Source organism: Corvus cornix, chromosome Z, assembly GCF_000738735.6.
Source record: "Corvus cornix cornix isolate S_Up_H32 chromosome Z, ASM73873v5, whole genome shotgun sequence".
Lineage (NCBI taxonomy): Eukaryota > Metazoa > Chordata > Aves > Passeriformes > Corvidae > Corvus > Corvus cornix.
The window spans coordinates 15,240,895-15,264,229 of NC_046357.1; the positions used below are offsets into that span (position 1 = coordinate 15,240,895).

Sequence of the window (23,335 nt, forward strand, 5' to 3'; positions counted from 1 at the left end):
GGCTGGAGGGGGCCTTGAGCAGCCCGGTGTGGCGGGAGGAGTCCGTGCAGGGGCAGGGGTGGGGCCGGGTGCTCTGTGAGGTGCCCCCGCCCCGGCCATTCCATCACCACGAGCAGGAGCCCGCCTGGCCTGAGTGGCGGAACCGCCGCGCCTGCGCGCCCCGCCCCGTCTGATTGGCCCTGCCCCCGGGCGCTGCCCAATCAGCGGCGGCTGTGGGGGCGGGACTTCCTGTCCGCATGGTCCCGTCGGTGGCTCTTCGCCATTGGCCGAGGCGGAGCTGTCGCTCGGCGGGAGAGCCGCGTTGCGATTGGCTGCGGGGAGGGGCGCTTGGCTGGTGGCGATTGGCCAGAGCACACCCAGGGGCGGGGCTCAGGCTGAGCCTCCCGTCTTTTTATTTCGCCGCCACCCATTGGCCGAGGCGGCCGCCGGGCGGAATTTCTGATTGGCCGGCGCACGCTGTTGCTAGGCAGGCGAGGCGGCGTGGGCGGGGCTCTGCTCGCCGATGAGTCGGCGCTGAGGCTCAGCCAGCGCGGACGCCCCGAGCCCTCCGCCCGCCGCCCGCGACCCCCGCGACCCTCCGGACCCCCCGCCCGCCCCGAGGAGCCGCCGTCCGCCGCCCCTCGCCCCCTCCCCGCAGCGCCATGGCCTCGGGATCCGAGTAAGTGCGGGCCCCGCCGCCTCCCCGCGGCCTAGGCCCCGCCGCGGCCTGGGCCCGGTCCGGCCTGCCCGCCTCACCCGGGGCGGCCCGCGGGCCCCAGGCGGGCGAAGGAGGCGCCGGGACGGGGATGAGCCGCTTCCCGCCTGGGGCCCCGCCACGGCCGGGCCTCGCCGGGAAGTGTCGAGTCATGGCGGGGGGGTGAGGCCGGGCCGGGCCTCCCGCCGTGCCAGCGCCGGGCCTAGGGCCGCCCGCCCGCCTGGTCCTGAACTGCGGAGGGCTTTGTTTTCTAGACTCGTCCCCGGCTCCTCCTGCTCGCGGCGGTCCTCGGGCCGGGGCTGGCGAGTGACTTGGCGCTAGCCGAGGCAGACATGTTGTGCCGGGCATGGCCGAGGCGATCGGCGGTGTTTCCGTCTCGGGTGTCTTGCCTCACTCTTCTTGCCTGTACTCAGTTACAGGCTGAGGATCATCTTCCGTGCTCCTCAGAAATGAGTAACAGTGTCTGCACGCAGCCCACGTGCGTTTTGAGCGGAGCAAAATAGAATCCAAAGATAAATGTTCCCAATCCAAGAATACTCGAAGTGACTTTTTGACCTCGCTAGAGGCACTTTTGGTCCCTTTGGTGCCTTTTGATGTTATTTGAGTATGTTTTCCTCTTCTTTTGCGACTCGTGGAATCTAAACCTGCTTGTCCCAGCCGGGTCAGTTCCAGGGAGATGTGCCAGAAATTCCGTGTCTGCAGTGGAGGTGACATTCCCAGACCCCAGTTGTGCAGCTGCGCGAGTTAACAGTGTTTTTAAAAAGGGATTTCTACTTTAGCAAAGTTCTTCTCACCCACATAGGAAACAGCAAAAGTTAGTTTGCAGATGGAACACGGTTACTTTTTAGATGCCATTTTTTGTCACAGCTGCTGGCAGCCATCTTGCTGAACCGAGCCTCAGCATGGCAAGAAACATTCCAAAAGCTAAGGGAGTGTGGTTTCTGAAGGGATTCCTGTTTTCCCCTCCCAGCCTGTCTGAAACAGTGTTAAAAACTTGGCTTCTCCACAATGGGTCTAAACTCCCCCCTATAGTTGTCCTGTTTCAGTAAGTGGCTGCAGTCACCACATACCTCAGACACTTCACTTGGGGATAAAAACGTTTTATGATTTTTTTTTTTTTCTTTAGTACCTACCTGGTAAAAGCAGTCCAGTCTGTACATCAGATGTTCGGATTGGTAAGAAATTGCTCATGGGTTTTTTCTGGGAAGTGATTTCACAAGGGTGGTGGTAAAAAGCCACGCCAGTGTGCAGAAGACATGGCTGATTTCACTTTCGTTACTGCAGCGGAATAATTCTGGGAAGTGATTTTTTGTTTATTTTTTGCACAGACTTGAAGGAACAGCTTGTTTCCTTTCTTTAAGTGGAGCTTTGGAGTATGCTTGTCATTTTCAGAAGGATCATTAGTTGGTAATTACTTTCTGCTCTGGCTGTTCATACCCTCCCCTGTGATGCCTCTGGCCATTATCACTTGCTGAACAAGGGGAGCTCTGACACAGAGAGGAACCACGGAGTGGTGTAATTAAGTCCATGAAGCTGTGTCAGGGGAGGTTTAGGTTGAATATCAGGAAAAAATTCTGAAGGTGGTCAGTCACCGAAACAGGCTCCCCAGGGAAGTGGTCACATCACCAAGCCTGACAGAGTTCAGGAAGCATTGGGACAATGGTCTCAGACACAGGGTGTGATTCTTGGGGCTGCCTTATGCCAGGCCAGGAGCTGGACTTGATAATCCTGATGGGTCCTTTCTAGCTCAGGATATTCTGTGGTTCTAAAAGTTGTAGAAAGTCCCCTCGTTCTCCCGTGTGTGAAATGGAGCTGTTGAACTGCTTTAATGAGAGAGAAAAGGAGGCTGAGGGAACCTGTTATGGTTGGCCTTCAGGGCTAGTACATATTTGCTTCAGTTTTATAGATGTCTTGCGCTTTATATGCTGGCTTGGCCATTTGCTGTACTGGTGATTTGTGTCCTCACTTCTGGCTTCTGTCTAGGGGCAGCTTAACGCAGACCTTGAATTTCCTTTTAATTCTGAAACAGCTCTAAAGCTACATTTTGTGTTCAGTTTGTCTCTTTGTTAAGTCAGGGAAAGAAAGGGGTGAGAGGGAAGGTATGTGAGGGAGCTGACAAAAGGAGTGGGTCAGGGAGGTGATTTGGAGGGTTTACACTTTGGTCTCTGACCAGAAGCTCATTGAGGAGCTTTAAAATTACCTGGGTTTGCTTTCTGTCCCTGTCCTTTCCTGAAGTTTCCCAGCAGGGGTAGGAAAGTTGGCAGGACAGAGTCCCAGCCCATGCCTTAGGCTTTCCTCTTTGGTATTTTCTGTTCGTGCTCTCCTCCCCACAGATGTTGGGGTTTGTCTGAGCAGGGTTGAGGTGCACAGATCTCTTCTGCCCTGTTACTTCAGCTGCAGTGCGAGGAGCCCCTGGAGAGATGCAATGAGGGCAAATGATGATGGTAACAATATCATAAATTGCTGCTGAAAGATGGGTAGTGCTTGTCTGTTCAAAGCCTTACCCTTGTCTGCAGGAGGAGTAACATCATTTCCGTGAATAGCTGACATGGAATTTTGTAGCACCTTTGTTTTTTCCTCTGCAGAACTGTCAGGTCAGAGCACTGAAGCTGACCCTGCACGTTTAGCTCCCTGGATGCTCTTTCTTGGAGACTTTTATTCCATTTTTAATGCCTCTAAGCTTTTTGATCCTTCTAAGTGTATCTGGTATTGATCCAGCCTTCAGTTCTTAGGGAACTGTAGGTTCAGTTCTTCCATACTAAAACTTTTTTCTCTTATTTCAGCAGAACCAAGTGGATTCTTGCTGTGTTCTTCAGCACTGCTGTATGTCAGGAGTTATCTGAACTTTCTCTCTAGTTTTTTACAGCTTTTGCGTTGTAGGCAGTGTTGATTGAAAAGCTTCCACTTGTTACCCAGTTCCTTTTTCATTTTGTGTCCCAAGCTGGTTTTCAGGCTGGATAGCAGTCCTTGCATCCCAAGGGACAAACACTTATCACGTAGCCAAAGTCTGGCAGGGGTTTCTTATCAAAAGGCCTTGGGATGTGCAGAGGGATGAGTTAGAGTCACACTCTGAATAACCCAAATACGAGTGTTGTGTCTCCCTGGTGTTTCTTAGCTGAAATCTTGAAATCTACTTGCTGGATTAGTTTCCAGTGGGAGGAGGCAAAGTCCTTACAAGTAGGTTATTGGTTTTATGTACTGTTTACCTGTAATCTGCCCTGATAATGTATGTTCAGTTTTCTTATTGCTCTCTCAGTTTTTGTGGAAATCACAGACGTTTTAGGATTTGCAACAAGACCATATTTTTAGATTGAATACGGCATTTATAAGCCCTTTCCAGGATGTATGCATCAGCCTTTATTGTGTCCTTTTTTGCTCAGAGAATAGGTCTGCAGTGTCTTACCTCTTGCACTCTAATAAAGAGAGGAAAAAGGTAAGTTTCATAGTGCTGGCGTTCCAGGAAAGAACATGTTTTACAACTTGTTTTGTTCACTTAAAATAATGTTGCCTGTCTTCGCAACATGTTTTCTGTGCTACCACCGTTTAAGGGAAGCTTGAGAAACTTTTGGAAGCGAGCTGGCTGCCCTCACAGGCTTGTTTGGTATTGTTTCCCCTTTTACGTGTCAGAGAAAGGAGCCAACACTACATAGCCTGACTTGGAAAAGCCTCTGTCTTGAGGGGGGGAGGGACCTGGGTAACATCACACCATATGTATGTCACCACTCTCTGATGGACTCTTAAAAATGCAGTGAACATGCCAAGTGCTGCCATTTCCACTCAAGTTTTGGTTTCTTCTGGTCATTCTGTCTCTAAAAGGGTGAGATGGAGCCAAAGTTATGACTGCCAGCATTGTCCACAAAGCTCCCTACTCTTTGCCAATGCTTGCTTAGGACAAAGGAAGACTTTATTTTTCTTTATTTTCTTTCAGAATCAAGTCAGACTGTGCAAAGTTTTCTTTTCTTACCTTGGAAGCTGGCACAGCCACATACGTGGAGAAAGTAGTCAGGTGCCCAGTGGGGGAAGCTACAGTACTCCACCCCTGTTGTGTGTGGCTAATGTACAGCTTCCAAGAGCTCCTCAAGAATAAGTTGGTTCAAATTCCTTTTATAACATAGAGTGAATTATTTGCTGTATTAGATTTTGAAGGAGAACAGTTGATCTGCCCTTCTTCCATTGCCCTGACGTTTTTCTTGCTCCATTTTGTCAAGGCAAATGAATGATTTCTTGTATTTCTCGTGGCTTTGTTGGCCAGAGCTGCTGTGACTCCTGTGAAGGTATTATGGAATAGTGCTAAAAAAATCCCATCACAAAATCATTTTCTGTGACCACTTGAATATTTCTATGGCTTGCTTGGTTTAACAAACAGGCCTCGACAGGCTAAACTCTTACAACTCTTCCTGTCAGGGTTACTGCAGCATTGTCCTTTAATTCCCCTATTTATCTGGGATTTGACACCAAATAGACTTGAACTTCTGTTATGTTGGCAGCAGTTACATGTGATTTCAGATGAGTCTGACTAATTCATTGAGGCAAAACATCTTACAGTCAGCAACATCTCACTGACCGCTTTTTTTCATAGATAGTTTCATAGCTGTATTCAGTGGAAGCTCATAGTTTTTTTTTCTGACAGAAAACGTCATCCCTTGAACTCCTGCTACTGGTCTCCGGGAAGTAATGTTCTCCTTTGTTGTACAAACAAGTATAGTTTATGAAAGACAAGACAACAAAGAGATTTGTAGGAAGTGGAGATGAAACGGGGGGTGGCTGGACAGGGCCAGTATCACTCAGACTCATAAGCTGTGTTTTCTCTCCCAGCTCTAAAGCTGATGACTTGTCGACTGCTATTCTGAAGCAGAAGAACAGGCCCAATCGGTTAATTGTTGATGAAGCCATCAATGAAGACAACAGTGTTGTGTCACTGTCCCAGGTGTGTCATCTGTAGAGGCAAAGCATTTAATCTGGTAATTTGCGAGCTGTTGCTGTCTGTTAACTTGAAATGTAACTTTGCAACATGAGTACAAGTGTTTGCGTCAGAAGCTACAGCTGTTACCACGGAGGGAGGGTTGTCTTGTTTTCTGACACTCCTCCTTGATATAATGTTTTTTTGAGTCCCAGTTTGTAGGATTCAGTTGAGCTTGTGCCCTTCCTCTAGTTTCAGGATTAGCTCTATACCACTGTAGTGAGAGTCTCTGTCCTCTGGATTTAATATATCGCTTCCAAGGTGTAATTTCCAAAGTCAAATAACTATTCTTCAAATGCTCGAATTCCTATTTTTTCAAAAGCTTGTTCTAACATTTTGCTGTGCAGGCAAAGATGGATGAACTGCAGCTGTTCAGAGGAGACACTGTCCTGCTCAAAGGAAAGAAGAGGAGAGAAGCAGTCTGCATTGTTCTGTCAGATGATACCTGCTCAGATGAGAAGATTCGCATGAATAGGGTTGTTCGCAACAACCTGAGAGTGCGCCTGGGTGATGTGATCAGGTGAGGACACAGTGTTACCAGTGGAAGACAGTAGCAACATCACACATTATCTCATAGTATCTGAGCTGCCCTATTGCAAAAACAAGTTAAAACCTGTTAGAAATGAGTGCCAGAAAAAAATGGAACAGCCAAATAGCAAGATTAAAAATCCCTCAAGGATGTTTATATTCCAATTTTTGTTGTAAAAATAATTTTAAATTTAGGAATGCTGAAAAAATGTTGCAGAAATTTTGTTGTGCAGCACTTGCAGGAAATAGAATCATAGAATTGTTTGGGTTGGAAGGGACCTTAAAAGCAGTAGGAAAACTCTGAAGTATGGATCTCTGCTTAGAGGAGACAAGTCCTATTCTGTGATGGGAGTGGGTAGAAGGGTAGCACATGAGCATTTCCTGAACATAAAAATGGTAGTTTACAGGTTTAAATATGACAGGGCTATCAGCTCCTCCTCCTGAGCATTGTCCTGATAGGGAATATCCCACACGTTCTGAGAAAATAAGAGCTTGGGTTCTGACACCAGACTTTCTGAAGTGGTATCTGTAATAATTTTTAAATGCAAAATGTGTTTCATACAAACTTAGTAGATGAGAAGAAAAGAGGCTGTTCCACCCATCCCTCTACCACTAAAAAGGCAAGTTTTAAACACCACTGTGGTTGGTTCAGAATGGTGCTTTGTGTCTTTGGATTTAAAATAGAGGTGAATTCTTACTTTAACTAAATGTGAGATTCCTGTTGGAGTCTCTTCTAGCATGACAGCCCATGCTCTTCTCCTCTTTGTTAGCACTATGTCTGTAGTGGTTCTCAGCCTCCCAAATGTGTTACCAGTTGTCTTGACTCACTGTGAGGTCAGGGAATTTTCACACCACTTGCCCTCAAGGTTTTTCTTGCCAATCTTTAAGAGCTTATAGGTTACTGTGTCCTGGTTTCTGCCGAAGTCCAGATTCATGTGCTAATCATTTGCTGGTTGTGGTCTGTCAAATGTTTTCCTTCTGGGACAGTGTGTCTTTACCCTTTTGCTATGTCCTCTCTGTAAAGCACGTGGTAAAATAATGTGTTAGGAGTCTCTAACAAAAGTCACATACGAAAAGCTGCCTGCTCAGCTGCACTTCCATGCAGGCTTTTCTTAGCTGGCGAAGCCAGTTTCTGCCACGGCTGGATACTTTGAGCTATCGCTACCATAGGCTGTTGTGCTACACTGCAAAATAATAACTGTAGCATGTATTTAAAAAGGGGGAAGGGACCCTCAGCCTTTAACCTAATTATCAGCCCCTACAAAGTGGGACTGACAGACACGTGGCTGCCTAGCTGTTTACCCCTGGTTCGTACTGCGAGAGCCTTTGCTTGAAATCAGGTTTGTCAGCAGTAGGGACTCTGGGGACTGTAGTGAGAGAGAGGAAGGAACGAAGAGTTTTCCCCAGCTCACTTTTCCTTGCAGCTGGTTCTGCAGTAGCTTGTTGAAATAAAAGCTACCTCATGACTCTCACTGCATTAGAGGTGTGTGAATGTGGTGAGGGGGTCTGCAGAAGAGCAGAAGGGTAGGAGGAAACTATGAAACTCTCCAGTGGTCTTGGACAGGGCTGAAAGGAGTGAAGGCAGGTGTGTGTTGTGAAGACCAGCTCTGGGTATGGTTTTTGCCTTGTCAGCATTGAAATATTCTTGTGTCAGTAGGAAGTCTTGCTAGGGCTTTTGGTAGTCTTTGGGTGTTCTTTTGTGGGAAGGGGCATATCTTTTCTTTTCCAGGTGTAGCACTGAGGTGCAAGTCCAGCATGATGTGGCTAACTGGGGTTTTCTTATGTTGCAGCATCCAGCCTTGCCCAGATGTGAAATATGGCAAACGTATCCACGTGCTGCCAATTGATGACACGGTAGAAGGGATCACGGGGAATCTGTTTGAGGTCTATCTCAAGCCCTACTTCCTGGAAGCTTACAGACCTATCAGGAAAGGTAATAATGCCTGTCATTGAAGTCCTCATGGCAGCAAGTGTGAGCTAGTCCTGAGACTGAATACGGAGAATTTCTAGAAGCTTGCACAGATCTCTGTAAAGCATTAGACCAGCATTTAGACACCAGTAGGGAGAGATTTTGCTAGCGTTGATTTAAATTTTCCCTAATCTTCTGAAGGAGCGATTGCTGCTGCTGGCTGGCAGAGTAATTTGGTAGTTCTGCATTTTTTAGCTACATGAGATGGGAGAGCATCAAAAAGGCTTAGGTGGAACTTGGGAGAAAATCTCATTAAACTAAGTTGCTAGCACGTGATGTAATTGGTGAGTTGCCTGCGTATTAATCAATTGGTTGGGTGTACGTTGTGCTTATCCAGTCTCATCAGAGTCCATCCTTCATTAATGTGGTAATTGAAGGGGAGTCAGGTTCAGATCCCCACATCTGGAGTGGTAGAGTTGGGTGCTATGTGGTGCTGAATGTGGTGACGTGCATACACCTGCCATAGAAGTGATCATATGCAGCATTATATAACAATTAACATCATACAATTTAATTAACTTCTTACTCTCACCTAAAATCCAGTCACCTTGAGCCATACACTGGCCTTCTCCATCCTCCCACATCACCCATGAAGTGCACCCAGGTCCTTGAGGAAAAGCAGAACCGTGGGTGGGCTTGCCTTTGCCTGAGGCAGCAGTGACCCAGACTGTTTATCCCAGCATATTACGTGCATTACAGAAACTTTGTCTACTTCTACAGTATGTAAAATGTTGGCTGGGGAGGGGCAGTCACCAGGTGGCTTTTGCTAAATGTGTGTCCCAAAGTTTGCTGTTCCCACTGCACTTTGCTCTCAGTGTAGTCATGAACAGTCCATTGCATCATTTGGTTTTCCAGAGGCTGATGTGCGATAGGAATGCAATACACCATCTCAGTGCCATGCTTTGCCTCTCCCTGGCATTGGAGTAGCCTCAGCGTCTGATGTTTTGTCATCGTTTCTTCCTCTTAGGTTATGGAATAACGTGGAACAGACTTCCGGTGTGCTGGGCCAGGTCCCGGCACACTGCAGTGATTTGTGTCTCTGGATCTGCCAGCATGACCTTTTTCCACATATTTACTAGTTTTTCAGGATTCTACATTTGTTCAGGAGTGAAACTCCAAAATGTTGTAGTTCCACTGGACAGCCTGGACACTTTCCCATACTATTCCACACACTTTGCCACTTATAACTGTTGGTCCTCTAGACATATCCCATCACATAACCTTAAACAAGACCTGAACCACATTCAGCAACATGCTGTTTCACAGCACCAAGCTTGCCAGAATTCCAGAAGTATTTGGACGACACCCTCAGGCATGTGGTGGGATCCTTGTGGCTGTCCTGTGCAGGACCAGGAGTTGGACTCAGTGATCCCCTTGGTTCTCTTTCAACTCATATATTCTGTGATAAGAACCAGGCTGGCTTCAGGTGTACTGAAAGGGTATTAAAAATCTTTAAAATGCTCAAATGCTACTGTAACCAGCTTGGTGAAGGAAGACCTCAGGAGGGAGATGTAGGAAAGGTGCAGTTACCAGTAGTTCCTGGTGGGTGGCTCCCAAAGTACAGAGTGGATGGCAGTGCTCAGTTCACTCATCAGATTCGTCTCAGGACCAGTGATTCCGTCGCATCCATAAGCCCCTGCTGCAAGGAGCAACACAAAGATAACCTTAGCCCAGGCACCAAGACAATAAACCTCACCACAGGGGACACCTACACCGAGTGAGGTGTTAAAAAACGTGCCCTGAGAACAAGCAGGACTAAACATAGTCACCAGCTACTGTTATATACTGGATGCTTGTAACAAAATTGGTTTAACATGCTCTGCTCAGAATTATGCCAACTCTTTGTCCCCATGCTGGGTGCCAGAAAGGACTATTGTCCTTTGACCCCAGCATGTGACTAAATATCACACAGCCACTCATTCCCCACCCAGCCGTGGGATGGGGAGCAGATCAGGAAAAACTCAACTTATTGAGTTAAGAACATTTTAGAAATTGAAACAAATTAAAATATAATAGTAGCAGTAATGGAAAAGAGGGTGGATGCAACCCAAAGAGACACCTGGGACAGTTGCTCACCGCCTGCTGACAAATGCCCAGCCTGTCCCTCATCAGTGTGTGATGTCTCACAGTGAAATCCCCCTAGTTTATACACTAGACATGGTGTTCTGTGGCATGGATAATCCTTTGGCCAGTTTGGGTCAGCTCTCCTGGCCATGCTCCCTCCTGGCTTCTCGTGCACCTGCTCACGGGCAGACCATGGGAAACCAAACAGTCCTTGAGTAAGGGTAAGCACTGCTGAGCAACAACTGAAACATCAGCGTGTTATCAACATCATTCTCATCCTGAATCCAAATCACAGCACTGAAACAGCTACTAGGGAGAAAATTAACTATCCCAGATGAAACCAATACAAGTATATCAGCTGGCACCCTGACTAAATTCACTTCGTTAGAGTAATTTAAGGAATAACTGGGAGACTGAGTAGAAAACCAAATGCACTTTTGGGATTGTGTTCATAGCACTTCTGCTGTAACGTAGATGAAAGTACACTATATAGACACAAGTTGAAGTTATCCAGGTCTGTAGCCCAGCGCAGCCAGGAGTTGTAGTGCAGTTTTATATATTATTCTGCTTCTGGAGACGAACAGTTACAATTAGTAACAACTAGTTATAATGAATTCAAAATGAATTTTTATTATGTTAAGGCTTTTTGCCTGTTCTAGAAATGTTAAATTGAAACTGAATGGGAAAAAAATGTGATTTCTTGCCTTTGTGTTTTGTATTTGGGCAGGGTGTTCTTTTCTATTTGCTGTTTTTTACTGGATGAAATTGGAGAACTGAAACAGTGCTCAGGCTGTCTCAGTGGATGCAGATCCTGAGTTTAACATGCAAAGCAGTGTTATAAATGCCACGGTGTCTGCTGGCGTGACCCGCTTCCTTGAACTCTGGGGCTGCTGGTTGTACAGGGGTTGACATTTTGCAGGTGTGGGTTGCAACAGGCCCCTGACTGATATGTGGGGTTTTACAGGTGACATCTTCTTGGTGCGTGGAGGGATGCGTGCAGTGGAGTTCAAAGTGGTGGAGACGGATCCAAGCCCGTACTGCATAGTGGCTCCGGACACAGTGATCCATTGTGAGGGAGAGCCCATCAAACGAGAGGTGAGTAGAACCCTGCCATGTGGTTCTCCTCTGTCCAGAGTCTGTTTCTGGGACAGGGCTGGAGTGCAGCAGTGTTTGCAGTTCCTGTTTTGACATTTTGTCTACTGACTGTAATGGTTAGAAACGCCGGTTTCAGGGGATGAGCTTCTGCTGGAGTTAATAAGAGAAAGGTACTTCCAGTGTCTTCCTCATATGCTGAAAGCAGCAGGGGGTAGATTTGCTGATGAGATGCCATGCTTTGGCAGCAGCTGCTTTGCATCTGCCTGCAGATATCTCACTCTGTGCTTGGACGCATCTTCTAATTCCAGTGTTCCCTTGATTCGTAGCAGAGAGAGCTTACAATGCTGCTAAATTTCATGCTGTGTAAAAAGAAAGTAACAGGCACTTTTTCTGAGAGAAATTTGAAATCCCCAAATGGTTGACATTAAAAAAATAAGAATTCCCCAGTCCATTAAGGTGTCTAGCCCTGAGTGTTGCAACCTTGTGGCTGCCTGCAGGGCTTGTCTGACCGGTCTTGGCCACCTGACTGTTACAGAGTAGGAAATCTCAGGGAAATGAGCTAAGGTGGGTGCATACTTCATAGAATAAGTACCTTTTTCTCCCTGCAAATAGAGTGAGTGCTGGTTTGTTGTTAGCTGCCTTCTGAAGAACTCACCTCTGTGACCCTTGTGAGACTGCACCTGGGCACTCCATGAATCCAATTTGGCCTCTTCAGGCCACAGCAGAGATAGATATGAGTAAGTTCAGCCAAGGCCACGAAAGTTATGAGGAGCTGGAGGTCAGGAATGAATGAGGAGGGACTGGGATCAGGGGATGATGCAGCCTGGAGAAGGGAAGGCAAAGGGACAGACCTGATGGGAAGGGGTAGATGACCAGAGTCTTCTGAGAGCTGTGCCCAAGGACAGGACTGGAGGCACTGGCATGAGCTGGATCAAGGGAAGTTACCAGTAGATACTAGGAAAAATGTTTCTCCCGATCCTGAAAGCAGAGACCAGAGAGGGCAGAAATCTCCAAGCTTGAGATCTTCAGTGCTTGTTAGGTCCAGCCCCTGAGTGACCTGATTGAGGTAGGTGAGGCTTAAACTGAGCGCCTCTGAGATTCCAGGCTGTGTTATTATTTTAGTGTGGCCTAAATAACTGAGGCCAGTAGAGGTTTGGACAGCTGAATGAATGGATGCTGTGAAGGAAGAGTTGGTTACAACTAATCTTATCTATTTGTCTGGACCTTAACATTCTGTGCTAATTGTAGTCAGTGTCAAAAGGTAACACTGCACCTGAGTAACTGGCAGATAGAGTGTGCCAGATAGTTAAACATAGCATTTACTCTAAGAAGTAGGTATATTTTATACTGACATTGTCTCTTGTTACTTCCATTAGCCCCACCAAAGAGTCACAGAGCTTGTTTTGTGCTAGAGTCTGTAGGGAACCTGGCAGCAGAGGCTGTCATTCCAGAGGGTGGGCTTCAGTGAAGTCTGAGTACGTGCAGGCAGTTCTCTTTTTATGTCTGGGAAGACAAAGCTAAGAAACAATTATAGAAGACATCAGGAAGACTTGAAAGGGAGAATCTCAAGACAGGCAAGAAATGTCTAAAAAGCCATATTCCTGGCTTCTGTAGACTGGGAGGGGTTGTTAAAGTATTGTTTTCATTCAAATGTTTGATGTATTTCCTCCTGGGTAGGATGAAGAGGAGTCACTGAATGAAGTGGGCTATGATGACATTGGTGGCTGCCGGAAGCAGCTGGCTCAAATCAAAGAGATGGTGGAGCTTCCCCTCCGACACCCCGCTCTCTTCAAGGCCATAGGGGTGAAGGTATGTCCCCGTGTGCAGGTGGATAAGTGGCCTTACCCTGGGAAGTGCTTCTCCACGACAGAGGTTTAGGAGATATTGGAGAGGGGAATAAATAATTTGTGGTGTGGGGTTTTGGTTTTTTTTTTTTTAATGCTAGTGTTTGGAAAGCATTTGCTTATGTGTTCTGGACACAGACTGAAGCACTGGCAGCTTGTAAAGCAGAGTGATGCTTTGAATCAGTGCCGCCAGTTACTGGCAAGGTTTTTGTTGTGTGTTGTGTGAAGTAGTAAGGGTGTTGATAGCAATGCTGGGATGGCAGCTGTTGCATGAGTTTGCATCACAGTTTCAGACTAGCATTATCAAATGCTTACAAATTCAGTGTGAAGCTGCTTAAGCAGTCAGATACTCACCACCTAAGTCCCTTGCCTTTGTCCTCAGCCTCCACGTGGGATCCTGCTGTATGGTCCTCCTGGCACTGGTAAAACACTGATTGCCCGAGCGGTGGCCAACGAAACGGGAGCTTTCTTCTTCCTGATCAACGGTAAGTTTTGTGTCTGCTTTGGCCCCAGATCTGCTGTGTGCTCATTCGTCCACCTTATGGTAAGGAATGGTGTTATTAAGGCTTGTAGAGCCCCATTGTCTTCCTGACATCCTTCCTTACTTATTTCAAGCATGCCTCTGGGGATACTTGGAAGCCCTTTGTGTGAAAGTATCCGTTGTGGCACTTCCCTGAAGCTTGATTTCGTTGTAGCAGAGTGCTTGGAAGATTGTGGTGGGACATGGGAATTTGGAGTCTGTCTGTCCACTTATGTTGGTGAGGGCAGAGCTGGCAGGCTGGCTTTGGTCCCACCCTGCTCCATTCAGAAAAGAAGCTGCTACGGATTCCTCTTTCCCCTAAGTAAAGCACAAAGACCTCTTTTGTTTCACAGTACATTATTTGGAAGGAACTTCGCTGAAAACTATAATGAGATCCTTTAGACTTAGCTACAAGTGACAGAACTCCTATTGATAACTCTCACCTGTAGCAGTTGAGGTGGCTACTGGTTGATATCTAGTAAGGGCCAGATTCTGAATTTTCCACACGGCTTTTCTGTCCCATTTTAATCAGTGCTGGAATAACAGAACATTTTTACTGAAGGAAAATGCAGCTTTTCTTCTCTGGTTTCAATCATGTGACAGTGACAGCAAACAACAGTATAACACAGCACAGCAGTGACCAGCAGTAGGGTTGGTGACTTGCTTTTATCTCTAGATAGTGGATGTAAATGGGCTGGTTTTATCCATATGTCACCACTGTCATATACTTCCTCAAGTGTGTGGAAGCTGTCACTGAATGCTAATGCACCAGCCGTTTCTTTATATGGTTGTACATCTACTGCATAATAAAAATAACACTGTCAGAGTTAGCGATGCATTCGCTGCCTGCTGGCCCCACTCCTGAGCTGTAGGTAGGGCTGATATGAACTGGTGAGTTACCTGTAATGAAATACTTGGAGCACCTGGCCACACCTGTGCCTTTGCACCTGGCAGCTTTGTGTGCCTGAGGGTCAGGTTTATTTTTCTTGGATCCTTTAGAAGCATATTTTCTCTTCATTACGTCTGCCATCAGCATGATAGCAAAATCTGTAAAAACAGAATAAATCTCTAAACCTGCACTAGTGTTCAGCAGTTGTAGATGTCAGGGGAATGCTGTCCATCCATTTGGGATCAATGTGCTTACACACTTTCATTTTGTATTTAACCTTTGAAAGGAGATGGGGGTTGTGTTTTTGTTTGTTTGTGGTTGTTTGTTTTGATTTTTTAAACTAATTTTTAGGATCATACAGACGTAAATGTATACCTGTATAATGTAAGCTAGAGATGGCCTCATAGAGGTTTTCCTTCCCTATCCTGGTAATTCATCACCTTATAATTTGATTGCTTCTCTTGCAAGCTAGGACTGGCATTAACTGTGTGTGGTGGCACATTACAGAGAAGCTCACCAAGTGTGAAATAGGGTAAGGAAAGAGGCAGCTAAAGGTAGCTCATTGACTAGTGCTGCATTCTCTTAGAGTAAAGTGGAAACACCAAAATAATGATAGAAAGTAATTCTGCATGCTGGTCTTGCCTTTCAGCTGCAGATTTAGTGAATTTGATGGATAGTATTTGCTTTGGCTTGAAATATAGTTCGTCCCATGTGAATGTTGTACTAAAAAAATTCAGCTGCATGTTTTTGGGACTAGCTGCCTCTCTTCTGAATGCCACAGTACCACTATTTTTTAGGTCCTGAGATCATGAGCAAGCTGGCTGGTGAATCTGAGAGCAACCTGAGGAAAGCCTTTGAAGAAGCAGAGAAGAATGCTCCTGCGATCATCTTCATTGATGAACTGGATGCCATTGCTCCTAAGAGAGAGAAGGTAAAGAGAGCCTGTAGGAGGTAAATTAGTATGTCCTTTTTTGGTAGCAGCTGGCATGAGTCCCTGCATTTGACTACAGGGTAAAGCAGCATTTCCTTAACACCCGAATTGAGTTGGACATGAGATGGGTCAGATACAGTTCACGACATTTGTTACTGTCCTGTGGCTGCTGTATCTGCCAGCTCTGATGCAGTGCTGGCTCCCATGCCCCTTGTAGAGCTGTTGGTCTCAGTGCTGCTTTCTCTCCCCACAGACACATGGGGAGGTGGAACGTCGCATCGTGTCCCAGCTGCTGACCCTCATGGACGGGCTGAAGCAGAGGGCACATGTGATCGTGATGGCAGCCACCAACAGACCCAACAGCATTGACCCAGCTCTCCGGCGATTTGGTAACCACCACTGCCCTCTCTTCCCCGTGTGTCACACACTTTGTGACAGGCCACGCTTCAGGGGCCTCAGATTGAGCAGAAGTTCATGCTGAACATTTTCTGTGTGTTACATAAACTATTGACCTGTCTCCAGCTCCTTGCTAGAAATTAATTTCCAGGTTTGCAGCCTTTGATGTCATTTTCTGTGCCATGTAAGGTGAGAGCATGTAGAAATAGAATAATAGTTTGAAGTGGGAAAAGTGTGCTAGCCTCTATTAGGTGAAGTTGTTTCAGGACACAGTTAAGGAGGAAATGCCTAAGAGGATGTTCGTGCATTAGATTGCAGAAGGCTGTGAGTTACTTGATTTGTCTTTCTTTTATTAATGGCAAGTACAGTAGTTTCTGAGACTCAGGTTTTCAAGACATGGCGCTGTGAATGAATGTCTGGTGTATGACCAGTTGGTACAGTTTGTAATAGCAAACCTGTCAAGTGTATGGTGGAAATGACCTCTTAAATGTGTAGTGAGACATTTGAAAGCACAGCTGTGACTGGAGGAAAAATAGAGGTGTGCATATCATAGTGAATATTGCAGTGATACCCTGTTTTCCTCAAGTGTTTCACCACTTGGGTACTGCTCTGAAAATCCAAAAAAATTATATCTCTCAGTATTTCTGGACTCTTGTGGACAAGGACACAAAGGTAGAAATAATCAAAAATGTCTCACGGTATGTTGGTTCAGTGAAGCCTATTTTACCAAAAATGAGGCTCAGAAAAAGTTATTAAATGAGCAGTTTTCTGTGCTGTATCATCCCCAGCTCTTACTGTTAGTCTCACAGTAGTCTTACTTACCCTAAATGCCTATTGCCTTTCCTTCTTCTGTGATCTGTCTCTTCTGTTGTGCTGATAGATGCTGCAGGCAAACCCAAAACTCTGGTATTTTCTGAAATTTTGTGGAAAAAATTACTTTGTTCAGTCAGTGGAAGGCAGCAGGTGCAGCTCCTCTGGTGTGCAGAATCAACAGCTCAACATGTTTGTACTCCCCAGGTCGTTTTGACAGAGAGGTAGATATTGGTATCCCAGATGCCACCGGGCGCCTGGAAATCCTGCAGATCCACACAAAAAATATGAAACTGGCTGATGATGTGGATCTGGAACAGGTGAGTGACATTAGGAAAGCTTGTCTCCTACTCAGTGCTCTGTTCTGTAGTGGAAGAGTTGTTAAGGCTTGATTGTACAAGTGCAGTAGCTCAATTAGGACAGCATGAAACTGCATGAATGTGTGATCTCTGGGGTTCCTTCTGACCAGTTTACCAGTGACCACAAGTCCTCACTCACTAGTTAACAATGGCATAGCTAAGTGAAACAAATATGTGTCATTCCAATCTGGAAGTGCCTTGCCACTGTCCTCCTGCGTTTGTTTGCTGTGGCATTGCCTTTAAAAGTACAGCAGGCCTGAAACAGCTCCCACACACCTGGCTGAACATTGTGGTGTCACTAGACACCACTTGTAAGCTGGATGGTTTCTGTCATCTCTGTCCTGAATGAAGAACTGCAGTCCTCAGGGTTACCTTTCTGCACACCATCTGAATTCCAGATGCAGATTGGATCTGCAGTAGGCAGTAGAAAGCAGAGTGTCTTTGCCTGAGTGGTAGCACTTGTCTTGAATGTGCAGCAAAGCCCTGGTGTTGCTGCCCTCCCTTCCCAATGAGGGACCAGAGCGTGTGTTGCCCTTGCTTGTATCCCTGTGAGTCATGGTCAGTGCTCTGCTTTCAGGTGGCAAACGAGACCCATGGCCATGTTGGTGCTGACTTGGCTGCTCTTTGCTCAGAAGCTGCTCTTCAGGCTATCAGAAAGAAGATGGATCTCATAGACCTGGAAGATGAAACCATCGATGCTGAAGTGATGAACTCTCTGGCTGTGACCATGGATGACTTCAGGGTAATGCAGGAGTGCCTCTCATTTCTTCTGGGTGCAATTAATTGCTTCTCTGAAGCAAGAGAAGGTAACATGCTAGAATTCATATAATACCATTTCTTCTAACAACAGTGGGCTCTAAGCCAGAGCAACCCTTCTGCTCTTCGGGAGACTGTGGTGGAGGTGCCACAAGTTACCTGGGAAGATATTGGTGGCCTAGAAGATGTGAAGAGAGAACTCCAGGAGCTTGTACAGGTAAGGCTTTACAGCAGATTTTTTTGCTTACCCAGCTTAAAAAATAATTATAATAATAAAATCCAGAATATCTTCAGTTTCCTGTCTGGGCTGCAAACAGAGTAAATGCAGAGGCTTTATGGTATCTACTTGTAATGGACTATAAATACCATGCTGTTCCATCTTAGTGAACTTGGGGAGGAAGGTGCTGGGAAGCAGCATCAGGTCTTCCTGAGCTGAATCTACAGTGACATTTTATGTGGGTGTTGTGCAACGTGCAGAAACAGCCACAGTTCTGCCTCATAAGTGGAGACCAGCAGTGGGACCACTGCTGAGAATCATCTTACATGGTAGCTTTATCTGCCAGGCAGTGGATGAAGATGCTAATACAGAGAGCTTCTGAAGGGCTCCCCATCAGCCTAAGCACAGGGACAGGTGAGAAGTAATTGTGAAGCCCTCTACAAAAGGAAAGATCGGGACAGAATGTTACAAACGGTCTGTGGAAACTCCAGGTGTCTGCACTGGCATGGTTTGGGTTTGATACATTCCTGCTTTAGCTAGCTCTGTAGAAACATCCTGCCTGTGAATAAAAGAATCTAAATTTTCAGTCTAATTTTCTGATGTTAAAATCATCACCTGTCTTGTATCTGACCTCGTTGCTGAGGATAAAGGCTCACATCAGACACCTTGCCTGTCTCTGGAGAGCAGAACAAATGGGTTAGGTAATGAGCTGTTCCCTTTTGCAGGGCAAAAGTGAAGCTGAGGTTAAGTGTGCTGGAAAGTACTGAACTGGTACTTAGTTCCTAGAGGTAAATAGGTTGTTCTAGGCACCATTCCAAACCAGTGTCTACTTAAAAACTGCGGTGGCACCAGGCAGGATCTTGTGTTTAACCCACCAGAAATCTCAGGCAGTGCTTCTGGTAGAAGCAAGAAGAAGAACTGACTCAGAGAAAGGTGTCCCTTCCCATGGCAGAGGAATTGGATTGTATGATCTTTTGAAGATCGCTTCCTACCCAAACCATTCTGTACTTCCAAGGTAGCCTGTTCTGGCTCATCATGAGAGGTTTTTGTTTTGTTCTCCTTCAGTATCCTGTGGAGCACCCAGACAAGTTCCTCAAATTTGGCATGACCCCATCAAAAGGCGTTCTGTTCTATGGGCCACCTGGTTGTGGTAAGACACTGCTGGCCAAAGCCATTGCCAACGAATGCCAGGCAAACTTCATTTCCATCAAGGGGCCGGAACTGCTCACCATGTGGTTTGGTGAGTCTGAAGCCAACGTGCGCGAGATCTTTGACAAGGTAAGTGTTTCTCCTACTCCCTGTGCTATCTTTGTCTCCACTGCATCTGTCTTACTGGTTCTTGGTTGTGTTTTCCCCACTTGCACTGAGAGCCGGAGCTGCTTTCCTGGGGGAATTAATCCTCTTCAGCAACATAACTCTTAAAACGGTTTTCTCTGGCTGCAGTTGGCGTCTGTTGTTAGAGGGTGATAAATTCCCCAGTGCCTTTGGCAGAGGCTATGGTTAGGATGGCACATGTGTGCTCCACATCCCTGGAAACTTAGATTAACACCTCATTAACTGTCACCATCTACAGATTTTTAGAATCTCATGTGAGGTTTTGTCATGCAATATACACAGTTTAGAAAGGAGCTCACTCCTGCTCAGTTGTCCCATAGTGTCTGCATGGATTATCTTGTGAATCCTTGCCCTTGTGGTCGGGGACGGTGCTATTAGAACAAAGTTGTCAGGAGAGTAGAGAGGAATTTAGGTGGGAGGGAACCTCAGAGACTGTCTAGTTCAGCTGTTTGTGCAGAGCAGGGAGATAACTTTGAAATTTCATCAGCTCAGTGCATTGAGTTCTGGCCATGGGTGAAGGGTGGAGAATCCCTGACCTCTCTGGGCTTGTTTGCTGGTGTTGGAGAGCTCCTATTGTGAACATTTTTTTTCCTTATTTCTCACTGGGATTTTCTCAGCAGCTGTTTGTGCCTGTGGTCTTTCCTCCTTTCACTGCACACTGTGAAAAAAGATCCAGCTCCCTATAACTATACATTAGGTAGCTGAACGCAACAATTGGATTTCTCCCTTCCACTGGATATATCTCACCTACTTGTGTGCCTGAATGCCCAGCTGACATCCTCAGGTCTTGCAGGGAGAGTTCTAGTCCAGCAAAATGGCTGAATTTTTCACTCTGGACATTGGAGTTGCTACTTTTCTGCCTGGTTCACAATATTCCCACTGTGGGGAAATCCAGTTTGCTCTGGAGAATTTGATGGAGGGGTTGTGTGGCAGGGGATTGTTCTGGAGCAGCTCTTCCACGCTGTTCTTGTGAAGAGCTTCTGGTACTCCTGAGCTGTGTTAATGGTAAGGAAAGCTTATAATGAAGTCAGTGTGCTCCTTGTTGGGCAGTATTAGCATGGAATAATGGTGCCCACTGCTGTTTGCAGGCTCGCCAAGCAGCCCCGTGTGTGCTCTTCTTTGATGAGCTGGACTCCATTGCCAAGGCCCGAGGTGGGAATATCGGCGACGGCGGCGGTGCTGCAGATCGTGTCATCAACCAGATCCTGACTGAGATGGATGGAATGTCCACTAAGAAAAACGTCTTCATCATCGGTGCCACCAACAGGCCGGACATCATTGACCCAGCCATCCTGCGCCCCGGCCGCCTGGATCAGCTCATCTACATCCCCCTGCCTGACGAGAAATCACGGGTTGCAATCCTTAAGGCCAATCTGAGGAAATCACCAGTTGCCAAGGTAGGATCTGTGCCCTGACCGCTTCTGGCTTGGGTTTGCTGTGTGCTGCTCGTGTTCCTCACAGGCTGTGGACAGCACAGAGGTCTGGAGGCTCATCTGTATAGAAGGGTAGAAGAGGAGGCTGGAGCTCTGAGGTTAGGTGTCAGAAAAGCTGGAAATCGGTCTGCAAGCACAGCAAGACTGTGTCAAAGTGGGGTTCTGCTCACAGTGCAGGGTCAGAAAAGCCTATTTTGGTGAGGTGGAAAAGATTCTTACAGTCTGGGAAAAAAAAAAGTGTAGAACACACAGATGGGAAATAGGAATTGAAGAGGAATCATTGCAGTGAGTTGTTGCTGAACCCTGTCATAGGCAAGAACTGTGTCCCTTGCCTGGGAAGAGGCAATAATGAAGCTGAGAGTTAATCAAAGAAAAGCAGACATGAAGTGAGAGCCCAAGCTTGCCTATTTAGGTGCTGCTGAGAAGGAAAGTTTCAAAGGAGGTTGCAGTAACACCCTCTCAATTGAGGGGGAAGAGAGGAGGAGGTCGGCTGTCTTGGTCTGCCTGTGCCCCATCTCTATTCCCAGTGTGATGGTGTTTTGTTTGATTCCTCATGCTGAGACCTGAGCAAGTCATATCCTAAATCTGTAAGTGCAGAGGCATTTACAGCCACTTTTTGGATGCTTGGTGGGTGTGAGGAGCATAGCCTGCTTTCATGTGTGGTTAACTTTTCCTGAAAATGAGAATCTTAACAGCTGATCTTTCCAAAATTGGCCATAGTTAAGGGAGCACCTTGATACCCTGGGATCTGATGACACCTCTCTGTCACTTGAGGATGTGAGGTATAAAGGAAAGGCCTCTCTTCTGTATTTTTCTCTAGGATGTCGACCTGGATTTCCTGGCTAAGATGACCAACGGCTTCTCAGGGGCTGACCTGACAGAAATTTGCCAGCGTGCCTGCAAACTGGCCATTCGCGAATCCATTGAGAGTGAGATCAGGCGAGAGCGTGAGAGGCAGACCAACCCTTCTGCCATGGTGAGTGGGACAATGAGCTCTCCCTACCCACATTTGTGAGGTGTGATGTGTTCCTCTGTCATCCTCGGGGATGAGTGGGCTCTTGTGCAGAGCGGGGAGCTGGAGCACTTTGTTCTCATCTTGTGGGAGGTTGAGGACCCTCCTGGGATGCCTCATGGTCAGCATTGCTCAGGAGGTGCCTGCTGCAGCCCTGACTCATGCACACCTTTCCAGCCCCCGCCTTGGAGGGTGTTGGGAGCTTCCAGACCTGGAGGGAAGCTGTGAGCAGCTGTTGGGCCTGTGGAGCTTGGGCACGCAGCTTACCTGGTCCCTCTGTCCCGCTGCAGGAGGTGGAGGAGGACGACCCGGTTCCCGAGATCCGCAGGGATCACTTTGAGGAGGCCATGCGCTTTGCTCGCCGCTCTGTCAGCGACAATGACATCAGGAAATATGAGATGTTTGCACAGACCCTACAGCAGAGCCGTGGCTTTGGCAGCTTCAGGTACCTTTGGGGTGTGAGGGGTGGGCAGTGTGGTTCAGCCAGGCCGGAGCACAGCACTGAGGCAGCTTTCTGCTGGGTTCTGGGCGACAAACCTCTTCTCTACTGCACATTCCCATTCAACCCAGCACGTAGAGCACCACTACACAGTGTGGCAGGTGTAGGCTGTGCTGCAGGTCGTTGTAGCTGCTCTATTAGTGCTCCTGAAGTCCTTTTTTTCCTTTAACTCAAGTGACAGCCAGCAGCCACGAGCCCTTAGACCTTCCCTAATGCTTCATCCCATTCCTTTTTGCCCATCCTAGTTGTCACCGGGGGTTGGCGCAGAGGGAGGGGATGGTGCTGAGCTGCCAGCAGGCTTTTCAACAGCATCTCTTCTGTCCTGCACTGCTGCACGCAGGTTCCCGTCAGGCAACCAGGGCGGCGCTGGTCCGAGCCAAGGCACAGGAGGTGGCAGCGGGGGCAACGTGTACAGCGAAGACAATGACGACGATCTCTATGGTTAACTCGCTGTCCTCGGTGGACCAAACTCCACATCAGGCCACGTTGTACAGGGAAAAATCCAGTGTTCAGTGGACTCTTGGCTTCTTCATTCCTCAGTCAGAACAGTGTAGCTGCACGTCAGACTTTGTACAGGGAATGTTTTCTGCAAAGACTGGTGTTCAGTTGGGAGGCAGACAATGAATTAACAAGGAGGGGAACTGACTAATTTCTGAGAAATTTCTGTTCTAGTTTATGTGGCAGAATCAGCAGCTTTAGCAAAGGGTACAACGCTAGCCTGTATTAAAAAAACAAAACCCCATAAAAAAGAATAAAAAAAAATTAATAAAAATCCCACAAAACTCTAGCCAGGCCCCAGCAGTTCCTTTGTGTGGTGATGGCACTGTCTAAACCTGTGTTTCTGGCATGCTGTCTGAGCGCTCCTTGCTCCAGTGGAGCCCATCCATGTGTGTATTCCCCTGCTGTGGACAGGGCTGCTCTTTATGCTTAACACCGCTTAGCTCTGTTAGTGGAAGAAATGGGTTTGGCAGGGTCTCTGCCCTGCCCTGGCTTGGCAGCAAGAGCCTGGCAGCAGGTAGCTGGT

The 23,335-nt window shown here is 47.1% G+C and overlaps 1 protein-coding gene across 1 annotated transcript; it reads left to right on the top strand.

Moving 5' to 3' along the window:
- The first annotated feature begins 504 nt into the window (after window positions 1-504).
- LOC104686563 (valosin containing protein) lies at window positions 505-23,098 on the top strand. Its single transcript, XM_039567216.1, has 17 exons — window positions 505-658; window positions 5,510-5,621; window positions 6,002-6,174; window positions 7,973-8,115; window positions 11,180-11,310; window positions 12,988-13,119; window positions 13,537-13,639; window positions 15,361-15,494; window positions 15,748-15,883; window positions 16,908-17,020; window positions 17,637-17,801; window positions 17,910-18,032; window positions 19,098-19,310; window positions 20,456-20,764; window positions 21,621-21,776; window positions 22,103-22,257; window positions 22,652-23,098. Exons 1-17 carry the CDS (start codon window positions 642-644, stop codon window positions 22,755-22,757), a joined length of 2,421 nt encoding a protein of 806 aa, XP_039423150.1. The 5' UTR covers window positions 505-641; the 3' UTR covers window positions 22,758-23,098.
- Window positions 23,099-23,335: the final 237 nt, after the last annotated feature.

Bases quoted from the DNA above. Each gene is read 5' to 3' on its own strand.
- LOC104686563 (XM_039567216.1), top strand. The intron at 5,622-6,001 runs GTGTGTCATCTG...TTTGCTGTGCAG, and splicing joins GTGTTGTGTCACTGTCCCAG to GCAAAGATGGATGAACTGCA. The intron at 19,311-20,455 runs GTAAGTGTTTCT...TGCTGTTTGCAG, and splicing joins TGCGCGAGATCTTTGACAAG to GCTCGCCAAGCAGCCCCGTG.